Here is a 21,426-nt window from a genome sequence, read left to right as displayed (position 1 = left end):
GCTTAAGTATTTAACCCACATAGCCATTCCCCATTACTATGTGGGCATGTGCTATGCTAATGAATAGTATGAAGTTGCTTTTCCAAGTTCAAATTCTGAATTATTCTAATCAGAAGCTGTGGGGTAATATTTTTCTTTATTTTAAAATAAAAATATGCTAAAACCAAGTTATCTGGGGATCTGTAATGTTGGTCTTTTTTGTGTGGTGCTGAGATTATATGAGACCCTAAACTATTTTTTTAAAGGGCTATTTGGAATTCTTGTAAAAACAAAATTCTTCAACTCTACTAAAAGTAAGCTCAAAGCTCATTTTACTGTCAATGCTTTCAATTTCCAAGAAAAATGAAAGCAGTATCATGATAGGTCTGAACAACTCCATAATCTGCATTCATGAAGATTGTGTAGAACTAATCATTGCTTTAAAGAGCACAACTGAATTAATGACTCCTGAAGAGTGCTTATCATCTGACAGATATCTGTAAACAGAAAAGGAGCTACTGCTGCACATTACAAGTACCAGGACTTTTTTTTTTAATCATTTGGAATAGTTAATTCAAATAACTTGTATTCCTTACAGGTTTGGGGTAAATACAGCTTTGTTTTCAAATCAGGAATGATTACATCCTGTCTCAAATTTGTCAGTGATACAAAAGTTTAATCTTTTAAAGCCTAATCCTTTATCAGTAGAGGCAGCGTGACAAAAACAATGTTACCATGTCAAGATGTTAGTATTATGCACATTTTACTAAACAATACAGTAAGATTAAAAGTCATGCCTCAGCCATTTACCTCACACAACATGATTTTGTTGGAATAAGTAAATATATTGACAAGGCAATTGGCAAAAGAGAGTTGCATTCAGTGTATTTTAAAATTATATTATATCCTCTTATCTGCTGTTGTAGCAAAACATGTTAATGCAACCAAAAGACTGAAAAAAAAAAACAGGCCACTGGATATCTAGAAATACTAAACTGAAGGAATGTTAACATTCTGACCATTGCTCACTGGGTTTGACAGGTGGGCACTCCAGCAAGATTAATGTGGCAGCATACTACTACTGCTGTACCATAATGTTATCAGCTTCTATTAATGCTTATGATGGAACACATTAAATATGATTACCTAGTACAAATACTGATATTTGCATAAGCAGTTACTTTACAAAACAACTGAAGCTCTTCACCTTTATATATAAGCAAACTACGTAGCAGCATATTTATTGAATCTTATTTACAGGCAAACAAGTATATTATTAGAAAAATAATTTTTATAATAAAAATTCTTAACACCTCAGATGAGGCGAAATGTACATCCTACTTTCATGGGCAACTTCAATCCACTGTACATGAAATATGACATCAGATTCATAAGTGGGAGTACTGGTACAAAGTTAACTGCAGCTTTCAAAATGGGTAAGGTGGCCTGCACAAATATGTGACCTTTGTAAGGAAGGAAGCATGTTTTTGATTCATTTAAAAAGGTCTTCTAATTAAAGATACCTATGGGATGTTCTGTATGTAGTTTGCTAAGGAGGGTGAGTAGACAGAAGGTGAGTCAGTGGTTTCTACCTTGGACTAATTTGATACTTTTCTTTCTTTCCAAGGGTTGTCTTTTAATCTTCTGATTCCCAAAAAATAGTTTTACAATTTCTGCATATGTGTTATCTTTGCTCCCAGTAATCAAGTACAATGTCTTTTTACACTAAGTAAGTAATTATAGGACAGATTCCCCCATAGAATAGGATAAATGCATTGTATCACATGTAGCATACTGAGCAAGTGCAGTTACTTCACACCCTTTTGAAATTTGTGCAAAAAACATTCATGTAATTCTTACCAATAATGTGACATAACAAAGTGCAGGCAAGGCAAATATCCTGAGCTGTACTGTCCCTTTTCTACCAAACACCTTTCTTCATTCTAGAAATGTCAAGTGTCTTGAATCAAACATCTTTTCACTTGTAGATTTTCCTTTAGCATGTATGAAAACTGATGCCCAGAGCTATTATGCCAACATGCCTCAATTAAAACTATAACCAAGTCCACCTACCAACAGATTTTGCACATTTTGAGTACTTAGAGATGCAAGATTATTAAAAATCTCACAAAGATAATGTGGATTAAAGCTGAAAAGGATCCAGTGGCCCACACCCCACTGATGTGGTTAAATGTGACAAGAATGTAAAGAAAAATTTTAAAATTAAGATGGTTGCAAACATAACCTTACCCCCACCACCACATATTTAAAAGGGGATTAAACAAATAGCTCTAGTTACTATAGATGCATGATTTAGAATTATAAACACTCATGATGACACTTGTAATAGCCACTATTTCCTGCAATGCTTAAACCAGTTAAGTTTGTAATTGTGTACAGTTTCAAGGTAATAGGCACAATCTACAGCATCCTGCTCAATAATAAATGACCCAATAATATTTTGTAAAAGTCTAGCTAGGGTACTGTACACTTCCAGGACTTAGTGTGTTTGGCAGATATAATAGAGTGAAAATTGTCAAAGTTCACCAAATCTTCCTGCCATACTAATCATCATCCCTATTCTCAGTCACCTCCTCTTTGTGAATTTGGTAAAGCAAGCTATTTGGCAGCTAAGGGACAACTTTCAGCATGAACATAACACAACAAAATACACAAAGCAACATTAATGAACAAGACTGACTGCTCAATTGCACAGCAACAAGAGTTCTATGTATACATTTAGTGGTAGCTGCATCTGGCAGGATTACCCCTGTGTGTTTTGTCCAATTATAACAAGATACATTCTAGCACATAAGCAGCATTCTGATCAACAAAACACCTACATCTCTTTGTCCATTCAGTCTAGTATGCATTCTAATCATGCATACATACAATCTGTGCTTGCTTTGTTACCAAGATCTTTCTTGCTTAAATGCAAGAAAAAAATGTCTATGATTATTTGAGAGGTCAAAAAGAAACTATAAACTAAGGGATGCACAGCAATATAGGAGTCATATGAAGGCTGTGGCAGATATCAAATATGGCTCTGAAAACAGTTAAGTATGAAGAACAATTAAAAAAAAAATTGGTGAAAAGAAATATTGTCACAGCTTCCTTTAATGTAAGCAGTAGACAATCCAGCTTTGGTTTTTACTTCTGTAACATTCACAGTTTCTGTTAAATGCACTGCATAAATCTTATCACCTGTGCTGTGCTGAGGGAAAGTTAACTTAAGACATACTGGTCAGCCAAGACGATTGTCCTGCTCAGTTTGCTTGCTGGATATTCTCTCACTGTTCTTTCTTTTGGAGCAGTGAGTACTCTAGTAAACGTGCCCTCTGCAGCTGTCACCAGGAATTACAAGCCCTTGTGTGTTGCATTTTTAAAGGTTTCACAGCTCTCACATGTATTCCCCTCATAGGCAGCAACTCTCAGCTGCTGTAACCTCTCCAGCCTCAGAATATAGTGCTCCCTTCCCATTCTACCAAGTACTGCACTGTTCCTTCCACTGTGATGCGTCGGGCAAGGATTCGCACAGGCTGACCTTGTGCCAGGCAGCCCAGTGTTCCAAAGTAATGGCTGGAACTAGGACGTGCTTGTCGTTGAGAGATCCTTCCCCTAATGCTCTGGCGACTGCGCTTCTTTGATGTAGTGCTGACCTGCAACACTGATGTCCCAGTATCCTTGGCGCCTGGCAAATGCTCACTTAACTCTGTGGTAAGTGTGTCAAGAAAAGGTTCACAGGCTGTAGTGCTGCCATTGGAATCTGCAGAGGTATCACTAAAAGAGAAGAAATAGATAAAGTGAAGACACTCAGTTAACATCAGTTGTCAATTGTTTACTCAACGACCCCAGTGACTGCCAAACCAAAAATAAATGTAATAAAATCACTGTGTTGCAGCCAGAACTCACCATGACCTTCCACAAGTATCAAACGTTTTATTAGGACATAAAATTGTTAAAAAATATTCATTAAGCGCTTTCATCCCCTCAAAACGGGGACTTCATCAGAATACATGCCTTCTATAAAAACCTAAATATATAGCTCAATGTATTAGTGACATCACAACCACATTAATGCATTTAAAGACACAATCACAGTGTTTAAAAATACATACTTCAAAGATATTTATAACCATGTGTACCATGTTTAATCCATTTAAAGTAACCCTTCCTACTTGATAAAAATTCTAACATAACCTTTTGTCCCCAGCTCTCTTAATTAACACAGGTTATACAGAAATAACTTCATTTAACCCATAACCCTATCATGCCTGCAGCTTGATCTGCACTTCACTTCTTTTTCTTCAATTAGATTTCTGTAATCCCCCCCAAGGTTGACCAACACTTTCTCTAAAATCCCAAAATGAAACCCCTGAAATTTCCCACAAACTAAAGAATGCCTATACAGTGCATTACTGTTATTCTTTGTGGATATCTGATGTGTGTTCATATATCCTGTTTCGTAATTGCCTTTCAGTTTTGCCAACATAATATGCTGGACATACCTTACATAATGCGAGGTAAGTAACACCTAGAGTTTGACAATTACCCTTAACAAATTCAACTTTTGATTTCAGGGTATTTTCTAAAACTACCATTTTACAATCTACCATATAGCAGCATTGAGAACAGGTTCCACATTTTGTAGTATCGTCATGCTTGTTAGCTTGTGTATTCCTCACCTGTTCAAAACTTTCTTTAATGTTTACCCCAGTTTTATATACATAGGTAGGTCTCTCTTCTACCACCCCTCTCAAATTGAAGGATCATTTTTTTTTTAATCTACTATATAGCAGCATTGAGAACAGGTTCCACATTTTGTAGTATCGTCATGCTTGTTAGCTTGTGTATTCCTCACCTGTTCAAAACTTTCTTTAATGTTTACCCCAGTTTTATATACATAGGTAGGTCTCTCTTCTACCACCCCTCTCAAATTGAAGGATCAATCTTTCTTTTAATTATGAACTCTAATCTACAACTGCACCTAGACTGTAATAATAAAGGCAGAAAGGCTTCTTTTATGCCAGTGGTTGTACAAACTTTTTGCTTTCATTGCACTGGTAGCTGTATGCTACAAGTACCTTCAAAAAGTCAGTTATTCATTGTCACTGTTCTTAAACAAGCAGCATGTCCTAGAAGAGAAACCATGAGAATGAAACTCTGCCAGATATGTGTTAACATGGCACATGCAACAATTCTGTACAGTCTTGTTCATGTTCTCTGTCAAACTGTTATTTTTGTTTCTTGGGCCAGCTGTTCTGTCATCTTGTTTAAAACTTTTATAAGCAGGTGTACTGAATTTAAACTTCTGCTTCCTGACAACATCAAGACCTGTGCTTGGAAACATTGGAACTTAAGGAGAGGGCAGATGACTGATTTTTATGTGCAAGCTAGAATGCAAGAAACTTCACAGTAATCTAAAGAAGACACCAATAAAAACAGTCTATGGTAAACTGAAGCTGGCTGACAGTCTTAGATGCATACTGAAAAAAAATGAAAGTTATGTACTCACCATAACGATAAATCTTTGTTGTCTTTCTCCATCTGGTTCGACGTGTGGTCTATCGGATCTGAGACGGTCCATATCCTCAAGAATTCAGCTTGCTTCATCTACCCATAATACCTTGATCAACAAAGAATAACTCAGATAGAGTTTGCTCCTCTCTGCCTAAACAACTTACAAGACACCATCCAAAAAAAGAAAGACACCAAGAACCTAAACAAAAAAGGCAAGCAACTTCCTGACTCTGTCATCTTATGAGGAAAGACTCCCCACATATAGGTGGGTAAGGCTGAATCAGACGGAGCAAGATACAACACAACTCTATCATTATAGTGAGTTCATAACCTTCATATCCAATGTTATCTTTTCCATCTGGATTCAACCTGAGGACAAAGTCCTCAGCCATATAACATCCACAGGAGGTTCTAGGGAAAGCTATTACACAATATGATGGAACCAAATGAGGCCCTAAACCTCAAATGAATGTCCAGCATGTACTGGGACACAAAAGTGCGAGAACCCATCCAAGTCGCAGCTGCGCACACATCATCCAAAGAAGCTCTGGATCTAAAAGCCATGGAAGTGGCCATAGTGCTGGTAGAATGGTCGTTTGGTTTGTGATGCAAAAACAATGCAATCTGAGAGCCACTTGGATAGCATACCTTTAGATACTGACTAACCCAATTGAGGCTTTGAAAAGTAAAAAAAAACAAAAAACTGGTTAGGCTTCCTGAAGGATTTCCTCCTGCCTAATTCCTGTCCAAGTAGAACCTTAATTGTATATGCACATCAAGGCAATGCAACAAATATTCACCTTTGCTGGAAAAATCAGGAAAAAAAACAATAGAAGGTGAAAAGATTGATACAAATTATTCTCTGTAGTCACCCTGGAAAAAAAAAAGGATGCGTATGGAAGAACAACCTATCCTTAAGGAAAACCAAATATGGAGGGATTGAAGAGAGGGCCTGCAACTCAGACACACACCTGGCAAAGGTGACGGACACCAAAAACAATGTTTTTTAGGATAAAAGCTTCAAATGAATGGTAGCAGAGGTTTCAAAGGTAGGGACTGCAAGCACCTGCAACAAGAAGGGCAAATGCAACAGTGAGACAGGATACCGAACAGGAGGGCGCAGTACAAAAGTACCCTTAAGGAAAGCTTTTGAAATCTTCTGAGCAGCCAAAGGCACATTATCCTTGCCAAATTTGGAAATAGCTGCCAACTGCACTTTAATTGTAGAATAAGTGGAATGCAAGTTACATCCACGAGAATGTCCAGAACTGCCTCCAAAGGGGCTGAGAAAGGATCAAAACTCCAAGAGTTAGCCAAACAGTGAAAAGATTCCTCTTAATAGCGTACACCTTCTGTGTAGACATCTTTTAGGTAGGAGGACAAGATTATGCACCATACTGCCTGAAAGCTTCGGATTTTTGGCCATCAGAGGAACTGTAGAAACCATGCAGTTAACTTGGACAGTCAAGGTTGGGTGTGTCCAGCCCAATGGGTAACAGACAAGACCCTAATGGCCTCTTGACAAAGAGGGTTACACTGGAGTCTCTCCAGATATCATACACCCAACATATTGTCTGTCTAGCCTGAGATCACACCCTTGGAGAGAACATCCTGGAAAGTCTGCAATGCAAGGAGGTCCACCCTCATCTCCAAGACATTGCTACAAAGATTGGCCTCGGAAGAGGGCCAGGTCCCTTGAACTTTTCACCCTTCGACATGCCCCCCCACTTAAGAAGGTATAGGTCAGTCATGACCATGTCTAGGAGATGGGAACAGTCTCCCGCTAGACACCAAGGGAGACTCCAGCCATCACTTGAGCTAATCTCAACATACATTCATCAGAATTTTGGGAAACTCCACTGGATGTGTTTAGTAGGACCACTGCACAGACATAGTCGACTGCAGAGCCCTCATGGGATACCTCGCTAAGTGAACCAGAACCAGACCAGACCAGTGGAAGTCGCCATGTGCCCCAACAGTTTAAAGAAAAGAAGCTGGAGGCTTTTTGTAAGAAAGTAAAGAGAATGCCTAAGAGCAAAGGCTCAATACTCTGGATGCTGCAAGTTTTGCAATCTAACAGATGGAATCCAAGTGGCAATCTGTAAATTCTAGCAACTGAAAAGGGTGGAGACTTTAAGTTGGTAGCTGACCATGATTCCCAAGGAACTGCACAGCTGCAGTAAGGTGTGTCTGGCCCTGACTAAGGATGCTCTCATTTGGACAGTGTGGTGCCAATTGTCCAGGTAAAGGAAGACCTGAAACCCCTGCAGCCTAAGACAGGCTACTGCAACTGCCAGGCCCTTGGTGAACACCCGGGGGCAGTGGTGAGACTGAATGGCAGCACTCTGATTTGGTAAAGATCAGCTCCCAGTCAGAAGCAAAGAAACCTTCTGGACCACCTCTCTATCTTTATATGATGGTATTCGTCCTTGAGGTCAATCAAGCACATCCAGTCATCCTTCTTCAACTGAGGTTATATGGACTGCACGGTGACCATCCAAAACTTGGTCTGTTTTACAAATGGGTTGAGCTTGCTCAAAACCCAGCATTGGCCTCAAATCTTTGTTTTTCTTTAGAGCAAAAAGGAACTTTGACTAGACCCCAGATCTTCATTGGGCTGCTGTGACTACTTGAATGACCCAATTTGCCAGCAGCTTCTGAATCTCGATGGATACCTTCTGTCACTGAAGGGGTGGAATGTCTGTCAGACATTTAGGATTTAAGTTTGGAACTTCAAAAAAAAATGGAATTGAAGAGCCTCTGGACATGAATCTTAAACATCCATGTGTCCGACGTGATGGCCTCCCAAGCTTCTGGGTGTAGAGTCAAACGACCCTGACTGCCTCCAGGGCACGACAGTTGGGCAACCCTTCAAGATCAATGAAAGGGTCTACCAAAGAAAGCTCTATAGAAGCCCTGGTTCTGTGGACTGCATCCATTGTGGTTAATTCCCCCTTGTGGGGGAAGCCCACAGAAGCAATGTCTTAAAAAGACTGTTGTGATTTCCTGAAGAAAAGATGTTTTCCTCTCTTATGGTTCCATGAGAAGGACTACTGAGGGGGTAGCAAAAGATACTTCAACGACAGACATCTTTCCGTCTTGCTCCTGATCAAAGTGTCTTTAACTTTTGACCAGAATGGCGAGGGTCCATCAAAAGGGGTTAATTAAGGACACCTTGAAGAAGTCCACAAAGTTTCACAACCTCATCCAAGTGTGTCGACCATGGTAATGCCATTGGTTCAAGACGTTCCATCAGCCTCACTAGAGAGCAGCCTTATGGAAATGTTACCAATGGATTTTAAGGAAGACAGTGCTTCCCTGAATGCTCCAATGCCAAAGATTCCCTATTTGGGGGATGAAGCAAGGAGCTCTCCTCAGAGATGTCCTCAGTGGCCACCATCGCCATGTCTGTATCCACAGCCAGGTCCTTACTCCAGTGTAATCAATCTTGGGTGGGGTGAGGATCTGAACCAAAGAAAGGGAAAACAACTGCCCCAATGACCTTGGATCCATGCGGCCTGAGGGATGACACCAAACTGATGGAACCAAAGCACTAGGGGGAGAGCCTGGAGCTGAGGGGATGAGGTCTAACTTCATCTGCACTTGTAAAAAGGGCCTCATTAGCTACTACAAATCTGAAGCTTTTTGGTTGTTGACTGACCTGGATGACTGAGCCAATGAAGCCACCAAAGGGAGCTTGGAAGTCCATCTAGTAGGCAAGGATCCAAACTGGAGATGCTCAAATCTGGGGTGGACTCTGATGAGAACTCTGGTGTAGTAAAAGAGAGAACTAGTCCATCCCAAAGGAATCCCCTTTGACAGAAAAGGGCTGGGGACGCTAACTGCCTAAGAAGAAGCCTGATTCTGAGATATCAAAGCAGAAGCCACCAGGAGATTCAAGGGATTTGGGACTTTCAGATCTGATGGATCAGAACAGAAGAAGCAGAAGATGAGGTTGACTGTTTATGGTCATCCTGGGAAGGCTTGGGATCCTTGGATCCCTGTCTATGACCCTGATCCAACTTGTCCCCCTTACTGGAAAAAGCTGAAGAAGAGTCGCTGCAAGGAAGAAGCCCATTTAGAACTACCTTGGCTCTCTTCTCATTAATGGCGTGAGTGCCAAAGCCCTTGAATATGGAGCAAGGTGACTCTTTAGGGCCTCAGGGCAGAGGTTGTAATTTTCAAGTTTGTTTAGGAGGATTTGATGTGATACGGTGTCATAGGCTTTTGGCATGTCGAGAAAGGTAGCAGGTTGCTTGTTATTTTTTTTGGTGATTTATAAAGTTGGTAAAGCTAATTAGGGCTGTACTAGTGCTGTGTTTTGGTCTAAAACCATGTCGTGTAACAGATAGGAGGTTGTTTGGAAGTAATCAATTATTTGTTTGTGGATACACTTTTCTAAGATTTTTGCTAGGGGTGAGAGTATGGCTATAGGTCTGTAATTAGATATGTCTTTAGAGGGGCTTCCTTTATGCAGTGGAATGATACGAGATATTTTCCATATGGTATAGGTACGTATTGCTCAGTAATAGAGTGGTTAATTAGGATTGATATGGGGTATGCAATGGATGGGGCAGCTAATTTCAGAAACTCACCTGGTAACTGATCAGCGGTGAGGGTACATGGCTTTAATTTAGATAGTAGGCCCTGTATATAGCTTGTTTGAATGGGTTCTAGCCTAAATTGGGTTTGTGGTGGACCAGATGGAGTGGGCACAGAGAGGGGTGGGGTAGAAGTGTTATGTAATAGGGAGGTTATAAATTTAATAAAATGGGAATTAAACTGGGATGCAATAGGGTCAATACTATTATTGTTAGCAGGAGGTGGGGTAGTGAATTTGCCAGGTTTTAGAAGAAGGTTGACTGATTGCCAGAATTTTTGTGGATTTGTCTGATATTTTAGTTGGCAAGTTTGAAAGTATGTTATTTTGTCTGTTTTGATTTGTTTCTTAGCTTGATTTCTACGTTGTTGGAAGGTAGTAAGATTTGCATGACTTTTGTTAGAATGATAGTGGGACCGTGCTTTGTCTAAGTCGTTGGATTGTTTCTTTTGCTAACCATCGGAGTATTTTGGTTTTAGAACAAAGTTTCTAGAGTGGGGCAAGTTTATTTATGATTTGTAGGAAAATATCATTAAAATATTGGACTGCATGATCTATATGTAGGGTTTTTAGGGGAGCCCAGTTTTGTTCTTTTAAAAGAGTCTGGAAGGTAGGGAGAATTGTTTTTTTATTTTGGATGTAGTGGTAAGTTATATTATTACTGTTATTTGTATTATTTCTTATTAGGTATACTGGGTAGTACTCACTTAATGTGTCAACAGGCTGATTCATAGTTGGTGTTAGTTTTATTTGTCAGAATCCAGTCTAGGGTGGAATGCCTGTTTGTATGTTTGTCTATTCTAATAGGGTGTTGTATATTCTAATGGAAGTTGTATAGGTTTATAAAATTTGTTGGTGTATTTGAGGAGCATGTGAGCCAGTCCAGGTTAAAGTCACCTAGTACTACTGTTTCGTGAGCAAACTTAGTGGAAGCCCATTCAAGTATGTTCTCAATATTCTGCAGACTGCAGGAGGAAGGTAGATACCTATGATAACTATTGGTTTGTGTTGGTTTATGTCAAGCCTGGCAGTTAAGATGTCCGCTTTAGGGAGGTTAGGTGGGTTAGAGTTTAGTTGAACTACTTTGAGGTCATCTTTAAATAGGATGGCAATGCCCCCACCATGATTTGCTAATCTATCCTTTCTAATGATGCCATACCCATGAAGGAGTATTTCCTTGGATGTAATATGGGGTTTAAGCCAAGCTTCTATTACAATGGCTATATATGGGGAATCTAGTGTCATGGCTGCATGGAATTCATCTACTTTTTTAGTAAGCTTCTAATGTTGACATTTATAAAGAGATGGTCTGACATTTTTTTTTTAGTGGTAAGGTAGGTGTTGGGGGGATATTAGTAACTGTATTTGGATTCGGGTGTTGGTTTGGTAGAGTGGTGATAACAGGTCCTGGGTTGGGATGAATGTCAGACTAAAGTTTAATTAGGGTAAGTGAGTGCAGAATAAGAAATCTTATTTTGGAAATGTATTTGTTTTGTATATAAAGTTTATTAGTGGAGTTTTGTACTTGGAAGTACCTTAGTGAAAAGAGTAGTGTATGAGAGTGGACAAATAGATGAGGAAAGATATGAAAGGTTAAAAGTTTTTTTTTTTTTTGCCAGAGGGCAGTATTAATGAGTGAAGTTGGAGAGGGGTAAAGGAGAAGAGGATGGGACTCGTAGGAGGAAAAGTGTGTGGCGAGGGAAAGTAAGACTAAAGTAGTTGTGTGTAATAAGAATAGCTTTAGAGAGGGCATGGTTGGAGTACTTAGGTGAAGGAGTTGAGGAAATACTGGTAAAGTAAGAAATAAGGATAATAAAACTTTCTGCTGTAAAGAAGACTATTAGAAAAGGGTACTGGGTTTGTTTTAGAAATAATTGCTGATATGTGTTGTAGTGGTTATGTTTTATAAGGTGAAACTAGACTGGGAATAAAGGTGAATATGGTAGTGTAGGAAATAAGATAGTAAGAGAGTAAGGGTATAGATGGGATGAGGAGTTAATGTCTTGGAGGTTTGTGTTCTCAGGTGAGAGTAATAAGCTGAGATAAGTGGCAGGAGGGAAGTCAAATTAAGTTGTAATTGACAAAGTGGTGGAAATTGTGGATTGGCTGCAAGTTAGGATGAGATCATGGATGGGTGTGGTTTGGATAAGTATAAATTATAGGACACTGGGGGGTGGTTGGGAAAAGGGGGTAGGGGAGGGAAGCAAGCCACAGCGTATGCGCAGGCGAGTAAAGCGGTGCCTATACCCAGGCCAGGAAATCGCCTTAGAAGACAATCAGTCAGCTAGCAAGGAATTGAATAGCAGGCGGATGGGGTAGGAACAGTAAGTGGTTTTAATGAGAGTGTAGAAATGAGAGAGAGAAAGAGCAGTGACTAGAGGGGATAATAAAAACTAAGGGATGGAGGTTAAGAAATAGACTTCACATATAGAGGTATGTCGCATCTACACTAGATACCAACTAAGAGTCAGCAGGCTGCAGGCACAAAATAGTGTAGAATAAGATATGGGGTTAGGGGGCACTAGAACTAGGTCAGAAGCAAAGTCTACAGTAGTGCAAAGATAAAAGTGTAGTGGGGGTGGGGTAAAATAATGAGGGTATTGAGATTAATAGTAGGAAGTAGGTGTACAGGATAGTTTCTTATTTTCTTTCTAGGCTGCTGAGCTCCATGACTGCTACAGCAACAACCACCCAGTAAGTTTAACAGATTAGTACAATACTCTTACAAGTGGGTAAGATAGCACATACTTAAGAGTGGTTGCTGGATACTCCTATTTGTCTGCAGTACACACTGGGCAAGAGGACAAAGATGGTTATGGTTAGTCCAGGTTTTTTCATGGTTGCTAAAAAAATACGAGAGCTGCTGTTGGATATATTGTGGGGCTATAAAGACAAAGAAAAGTGGGTTAGATGGCGAGTATTAGTAAGGGGATACAAAAAGCAAGTCTGATATGTTGGAAATCTCTGCAGATAAATGTTATAACGCTACTATAGTTATTAACAGATTCTCTCAGTTTGTTTTAAGGTATATTGGGGTAGGACAGTTAAAAAAGTGGCTATATTTGAGAACTCAGTATTACAGGTCATATACTTAGGAAGGCACTACCGCGGTGGTGGTGCTGTGGTAGCGTTGTCGCCTCACAGTAAGACGCTGTCCAGTTCGATTCTCAGCTAGAGCGTCTTCTGCGTGGAGACATGCGTGAATGGGCGTACCTTCGTTGAAGGTTGTGCGTCAGGGCTGGTAACTCGGCAAGTAAAAATCAACTACCAATTATTAGCGGACCGGAGTTCCGCTGTGGCGACCCCTAACTGGGAAAAGCCGAAAGACACAACAACATACTTAGGAAGGCACTACAGTAACAAATACAACTCTACTCATGCACATCTGCAGTGTAGGATAAAAGAACAATTTAGCAGAAAACAGCTTTAAAAAGCTTAGACAATAATCTAATAAGCATTAATACAACTGTGCGCTAGAAAAGATCATACTAACAACAGTAACAAAGTCCGCAACTAGAGTGGCACAGTATATCACAGTGTCTACATGTATGGCGTAGTTGTTACCAATGCAAGCTAATCGGCGATACAACTGATTATTACAGGCTAAGGGTCATTTATTGCAGTACAAAGTCCTTTGCAAACTTGTATCTTTACATTAGCAACATGTAAGGTATGTTCGTTTCAAATGCCAGCTAATCGCCAATAGAAGCAGGTTATACCAAGCTAAAATTAGTTTTTTTTTCTTTTGTTTGTAGTACAATGTTTTGGCGGTATTTGTGGTGTATGTATTACCAATACCAGCTAACCGCTGATAAGACAGGTTATTTATAGCTAAAGCCCATAGGTACAGTACAGTATCCTTTACAAACCTATATCTTTAAGCAGCTACAGATATCTTGCTTTTAAAGTATATCATCCTTTCTGAGGCTAATTTAAGCTGACTGAACTCTAACACATCTGTTTTATTAGCAATACTTAAAGCTGTATAGTTGGTTTATCTTTGGCTATGCTCAGATTAAGACATTCCAAATATTAGCCAATGGTACTAGTCACAAAGCAGAGCCATATGGGACCTTTCGTCACAAATATAGGTTAAACTAATAAAATATAATGAGCAACCACACAATTTGCATCTGGTAGCGAGCAGCATCAAAGCAGTATTTGGCAATGTTTCATCAAATGTACAATGCTAGATACAGAGAGGATCTTTAAGTGTGTTCATATTTGCAAGCAGTAGAACTCATACACAACAGCATAATTGAAAATGAAGATCTATAACCAGTTAAAACTCTTACGTGGTGTTGGGCAAGCACTAGCGGCTAGGAACACACCGCAGCCAGGATGGGCAAAAATTTTAAAAATGGTGTTCACACAGCTGAGGCACCTATAAAAACTAAGGTCTGGAAAGTAGGGCAGGGGGAGGGGGTTGGAACTGTAGGTAAGAGTGACGACACCCAGGCCAGGAAATCACTTTAGAAGACAGTCAGCTAGCAAGGAACTGAATAGCAAGGGGATGGGGTAGGAACAGTGAGTGGTTTTAATGAGAGTGTAGAAACGAGAGAAAGAAAAAGCAGTAACTAGAAGGGATAGTAAAAACTACGGGATGGAGGTTAAGAAATAGACCTCACATGCACAGATATGTCACATTTACACTAGATACCAACTAAGAGTCAGCAGGCTGCAGACACAAAATAGTATAGAATAAGATAGGTCAGGGAGCACTAGAGCAAGGTCAGAAGCAAAGCCAACAGTAGTGCAAAGACAAAAGTGTAGTGGGGGTGAGTGCGGTAAGATAATGAGGGTATTGAGATTAATAGTGGGAAGTAGGAGTACAGGATAGTTTCTTATTTTCTTCCTAGGCTGCTGAGTTCCATGACTGCTACAGCAACAACCACCCAGTAAGTTTAACAGATTAGTACAATACTCTTACAAGTGGGTAAGATAGCACATACTTAAGAGTGGTTGCTGGATACTCCTATTTGTCCGCAGTACACACTGGGCAAGAGGACAAAGATGGTTATGGTTGGTCCAGGTTTTTTCATGGTTGCTAAAAAATATGAGAGCTGCTGTTGTATATATTGAGGGGTTAAGAGTGGTTGCTGAACACTCCTATTTGTCCACAGTACACATTGGCAAGAGGACGAAGATGGTTATGGTTGGTCCAGGTTTTTTCACGGTTGCTAAAAAATATGAGAGCTGCTGTTGGATATATTGGGGGAGGGGGTTGAGTGGTTGCTGGATACTTCTATTTGTCTGCAGTACACACTGGGCAAGAGGACAAAGATGGTTATAGTTGGTCCAGGTTTTTCACAGATGCTAAAAAATATGAGAGCTGCTGTTGGGTATATTGGGGGGTTAAGAGTGGTTGCTGGATACTCCTATTTGTCCGTAGTACACACTGGGCAAGAGGACAAAGATGGTTATGGTTGGTCCAGGTTTTTTCACAGATGCAGAAAAATATGAGAGCTGCTGTTGGATATATTGGGGGGTGGTGTTGGGCAAGCACTAGCGGCTAGGAACACAGCAGCCAGAAAGAACAAAAATTTAAAAAAAAAATCCTCCAATAGCTGAGGCTGGTTAGTAATTCAAGTTAAGAAGAGAAAAACATCAGAGAAACTATCTGAAACCAGAAAACAAAATGGGCTTATATGTTAACTGATTATGCAAGATTATACAATGACTGGTCACTACCATTCAAAAACAAGCACACTGATTGGTCAGCCCAACTAGTGTGCCCACTGTAAATTGGGAATATACCAACAGTAAAAGTCCAGCTGCTAAAATATCATTGAGAGGTCAGACTTTTTTTTTCTATTGTTATGTGGTAGATTCACATTAATCTGAAGGAAAGAAAGTCTGAAACTGAAATGCGTGTCATTTTAGTGACTTTGTTCCTCATAAAATTTGTGGTATTTCTGAAAAATCACTGAGGAACAAAGTCACTAAATAATGACACGCATTTCAATTTCAGACTTTCTTTCCTTCAGACATTGCAAATCTTTACCAAAACTTTCTAAGTTTATAAGAGCAACATTACCTATCCCCTCATTTATTTATAGCTTTGTCCACATTTCTTAAAATAAGGGGTGGAGAGGCACTCATGAGAAAATACAGAGAAAATACAAGAAAATTGGGTACGGTCTGTGAATGGCCCTCGTGACCAAACTACACCAACCGTGGGTAAATCCAGCATTACCCACACCCAGCCGTAGGTTACTGCTATAATATATCATGTTACATTTAACAATGTGGACTCTCCTTAGCAGATGTGTAACTAGTTAGAAACCCAAGCAGTATATCCAGGGCAAAAGGAGTCAGTGGATGCCTGAAAAGTCAAATGCTCAGGTGTCTGATTCCTGAGGGATGAAAAGATGCTGTTATCTCCTAGAGTCTTGGGTGAAACAATAATATTTGGTGGTGGTGGTGTGAATTGAGGGCCAAGTGGCCACAGCAAAAATAAGTGCAGTGGAGACATTCTAGAAGCAAGCACTGGAAATGAGGAATGGCCTTTGACCACAATATTCTCCAGCAAACTGCCTGCTGACAAAAAGATAACCCAGATGGTATTCCACTTGGAAAGGGTTTTCTTACCAAATGTCAACTCTTTCCCTCATTGATCAAATGATAGAAACCTGTTGTCCTCAAACCATGCAACTTCTTCAGATAAAATTAGAGATGACGGTGCATAGCTAAGGTGTAAAGAAGTGTCTGACTTGACTTTTACTCTAATGAAGAAAACTTGGGAGGCAAAGTTCTTGTTTAAGGACAACTCTGAAACCACAGCTGAAAGGAAATATGTGCTGGTCCGAAGGAACATCCAGTCTCTCTAAAAGAGCAGTTATAGGTTCAAAGGTAAGTACTAGGCTGTCTGCCCGAGGGCATTTATACGCCTAGCCAGAGTGTGTCAGCTTTCGCCGCCCCATTGATTAATTAACTGATCCTCTGTCAAGAAGAGTCAATGAAGTGATCCCAGGGGTGTATTTTCTGTTACCCATCCACTCGTCAAGGTTTCTCTTGAAGAGTGCTAGTGAGGGGCTCTGTCTGATGTAATTTAGAATTTTGTTCCAAAGCATGGGGAGTCTCTGTGACAGGAATCTATCCCTCCAGCATGTTCTATTTATTGTTATGGCGAGGTTTAGCTCACTAGAGCACGTGGCTTGCAGTAACTTGGATTTCTTTAGGTGGAGCATGTCCATCAATTCTGAGTTGGACATGGCTTTGTAAGTCAGGCAGAGATCACCTCTGAGTAAGCAATATGCCACTGAGTACAGCCGGAGTTTTTCAGTCAGGCTGCATAGGACATATATTTGAGGCCTGTAATCCTCTTGGTGAGGAATCCCAAATGGGGCATTGTACTCTATGATGGGTCTAATGAGTGACAAGTAGAGGGGCACTATAACCTCTTTATTTCTAGATGCGAACCCTTTAGTAATAAGATGGGCCACACAGAAGGATTTCCTAACTACTTTGGCAATATGATTGTCAAAGGAGAGATTACTATCTACCTGGGTCCCCAGATCTCTTATTACCTCTTCTGTATTAAGGGGGCTGCCACCTATGTGGTAATTCGTGGGTGGTTTGTTTTTCCCGAACGGGATGACTATGCATTTTTTGGCATTTAGCTTGAGGCCATGACTTTGACACCAGGTGTCTGTCTCCGTAAGACCCTTTTGGAGGATATCCATGTCAGCCGGAGAGTTAATTATGGCTCCCAGTTTGTAGTCATCAGCGAACTTGGTTAGCCATAGTCCTCCTGTGTTTGCCTGTACTTTTGAGAAGTATATACCGAATAGTAGGGGTTCCATGACCAAGCCTTGCGGGACGCCGCTTGTGACTGGTTTATAGTCGGACCTGGACCCCGCTATTCTTACCGTGTGAGTTCTGTCTGTAAGCCAGTTGGCAACCCATCTCATGACATAGGGGTTTATGTTCAGGCTGGTGAGTTTTTCTGTAATCCCCGAGTGGGGAATGGTGTCGAAAGCCTTGGCGAGGTCAAGGTAGGCTGTGTGAACCACCTTTCCCTCGTCTATGGCCTTGGGGACTGTCTTGAAGAAGTCAACCAGGTTTAGTAGGCATGATCTGCCCTTAACAAAGCCGAACTGGGTCGGGTCAAGTGTTTGGAGGTTCCCAATGTCTTTGGTAATGAGTTCCATGATGATGCGCACCACAGCCTTGCAGACCAGGCTAGTCAGGCTTATGGGGCAATAGTTACCAGGGTCATTTGTGGCCCCTCCTTTGTGGAGAGGAATAACCATTGCTGTGTGCCATTCTATGGGCACGTAGCCTGTGGAGAGGCTGAGGTTGAACGGCGTGTTTAGGTGGGGGGTTTGTTCGTTCTGTAGTTCGTGCAAGACGCAGCCTGGGACACCATCTGGTCCCATTGATGCTGTGTTTTTGGCTTTTGAAAGGGCTTTTTTCAAGTATGCGTCTGTGATTTTGGGACACTACACTTTTCCGGTATTGTTGTGGGCCCTTTTGGAGGTGAGAGGGGGGTAAAGTTTGCACTGAATCTATCTGCCAGGATGTTGGTAGTATCAGTAGGTTCAGTATATTTTGTGCTATTTTGCACTAGTTCATTGCATGTTTGCGAGTTGCCACTTAACCTTCTTTAGCTATGTTAAGAACCTATCTTTTGAATCCTTGGCTATTTTTCTTTCGAAGTTAGCCTTGGATGATTTCATGAGGGACCTTAGTTTCTTACTGATACTGATCAGGGATATCTTTCCTTCTTGGGATTTGCTTTTTTTTCTGAACTAGTTTCTTCCTTCTATTGTATAGCCTGTTTATTGCAGAGGTCCATCAAACTGGTTTCTTTCTCTTAGAGGAGTGAGTCTTGGTTTTGCTAGGGATGGCACGATCCATGCATCCTTGTAGGTGCTCATAGAGTGCATTTGTAAAGGTTTTTGCATCTTGGGCAGCGTTATCCTTTAGCGTGGGGGCTGTGAAACTTACCACCTCTGTCTTAAGTAAGGCGAAGTTTGCTTTAGAAAAGTTTTTTACTGTGATTTCCTTAGTTGGGGGTGGTCATCCAGAGTGATTAGTTTATGGTCTGATCAAACCAGTGACGGACTGACCTCTGGTGTGGAACACCTGTCGGATGTTGGTGATGACCAGGTCCAACATGTTTTCACCTCTGGTAGGGGAGTTTACCAGCTGATCCAGGGCGTTTGAGTTGATGAATTCCAGGAAGCGCTGGGCCTGGGCATTTGTACTCGAGTAGTTTTCCCAGTGAATGGTAGGGTAGTTGAAATCGCCCAATATCAGGGTGTTCGGTAGGACCTTCATGTTTTCCAGTGTCTCCAGAAAGGTGGAGGGGTGGTCCTGGTTCATGGAGGGTGATCTGTAGCAGGCCACAATTTGCACTGCAGATATTCCCAATATTAGTTGCACATGGATGATCTTAGAGGTATCATGCTGTGCCACTAACCTGGAGGTGTAGGTATCCTTGATGAATATGGATACACCCCCTCCTTTTTTGTTTCAGTCCGTGTTCTGTGGCCAAAACATGTGGTATGAGTTGTAGACCGGTAGTGCTCGGGTGCTCTCTGGAGCCTTGAACCAGGTTTCAGTTACTGTACAGATGTCGACGTTCTCCATACTGAGGAGTGCTTCGCGTGCATTTTGAGATTTAAACTCCTGGCGTTGAGTAGCATAACCCTCAATTTTTTGTTAATTGTGCTGTTTACAGAGGTCGGTTTGACTTTTGAGCCTTGCCTAAAAAAGGCACTATGGGGGCAGCAAGAGCCTTGGCCAGTATTCAAAAGCATAGGGGTGACAGGTGCTAGCCATCTCTTGCGAAGCAACGTGGCTTGTCGAGCATGTTGTCCCAGGCCGACACACTGGATCCCCTTTGAATGACACCAGAAGCTTAGCCAATTGTTGAAATTGATCATTTTTTTCTTTATACTGAGGTATCATTCTTGGTGAGGGCAGGATGCTACTCAGGGTCAGGGTCATACCAGCCTGGGCTACATGATCAGAGAGCTCTTCCATGTCTCTTTTCATGTAGTCCAGGGAGTTACATCTCAGGTCATTCACACCAACATGAACAATGACAGAGTCATATTTGTACTTGTTCTGGAGTGACCTGAGTGCTTGTGTTATGCGGCGGATTCTGGCTCCCGACAAGCAGCTAACAGTAACCTTCTGCTTGTACAGCCTAGTGAGTGGGACGTCAGTGTGCCTGACTATAGAGTCACCTATTACTAGTGTGTTAGGTATGTTATTTTGCCTTAAGGGCTGTGATTGTGCGATACACTGATTTTGTGTTTTATGTGTTGTCTGGTTTGTGACGGGAGGGGCAGTTGTTTGGGTGTCTGCTTTGGAGGTCTCTGATGCTTTTGCAGGTTTTTATTTAGAGTCTCTGAGTATGATTTTGTGTATTTATGTGTATTTTTTGCCAGTGCTGTTTTAGTAGGTCTGTGTGCGGCTGGAGGGGTGGTGCACCTGTTAACCACCTTCTCTTGATTGTCTGTTACAGTCTTGGGTGGAGACGTCTTAGTTTCCAGTTTGGCTATATAACTGCATCTCTCACATATGTTAGTATTTTGGGGTAGGAGGAGAGGGTTGTCTGTGTACATGAGGCAGTTGTAACATTGCCTCAGGATACCCAGATTCACCAGCTGGACTGGAGAGTACACCTGAAATTGCCCTTTGGTCATGCCTGAATAGTAGGTTGAGCTGCTTAGTCGCTTGGTTGGTGAGGGGTGAATAAAGATAATCAGTGTCAGGCTATATTAGTGCTTGCTATTAGGTTTGAGCAAGTGCTGGGCTGTAGGATGCTTGTTGAGTGCTTAGGTTGAGAGTTAGACTAGTTTCACGGGAAAAACTGAAGAGGAGACTTAGTGGAGTCGGGAATATCTGTAGCTAACCAGCGTTGCCCAGTGTGCAAAACCGTGCAAATGTGATTTTTATACTAGGGAAATGAAAGAGATAGAAATTAGCCCAAAATGGCCAATAAACTACTAACTTCTGGCCTGGAACCACTCCTCCAGGGACAGATAGGTTTCTCAAAGCTCCCCTCTCTCACAGGTGAACAGAGAAACTTCCTTCTATCCAAGTAAGGTATGGGCAACTCAGAAACTAGTATCACAGCCCTGAATTTAGCAATAGCCTGAAAACTGGACTATACTAGCTTAGAAGGGCTGGAAACAAGGAATTTTTTTTTTTTTTTGAAAAGATAAGGCAAAAACAGTAAAAAATATACTTAAACAGCTTTTAATGACTACAAACAATAAGAAAAGGCTATCGCAATTTAGTGTGTAACCTACAACAGGTAAACAAATTATTTAAACAAAAAACAACAGCTTTTTAAAAGTGCAGGCAGT

At 41.0% G+C, this 21,426-nt stretch overlaps 1 protein-coding gene across 1 annotated transcript in view; it reads right to left on the bottom strand.

The window, feature by feature from the left end:
- Nucleotides 1-510: 510 nt before the first annotated feature.
- Nucleotides 511-21,426, bottom strand: part of PHF1 (PHD finger protein 1) — a 2,051,426-nt gene continuing 2,030,510 nt past the window's right edge. Inside the window, exon 15 of the mRNA XM_044083522.1 lies at nucleotides 511-3,759. Within this exon, the coding sequence (XP_043939457.1) occupies nucleotides 3,435-3,759 (325 nt within the window). The 3' untranslated portion in view covers nucleotides 511-3,434. The remainder of the gene's footprint in view (nucleotides 3,760-21,426) is intronic.

This window comes from Protopterus annectens, chromosome 9.part0 (assembly GCF_019279795.1).
Source record: "Protopterus annectens isolate FY-2018-M chromosome 9.part0, PAN1.0, whole genome shotgun sequence".
In the NCBI taxonomy this organism is placed as follows: domain Eukaryota; kingdom Metazoa; phylum Chordata; order Ceratodontiformes; family Protopteridae; genus Protopterus; species Protopterus annectens.
This window is presented reverse-complemented; position numbering and strand designations above follow the sequence as displayed.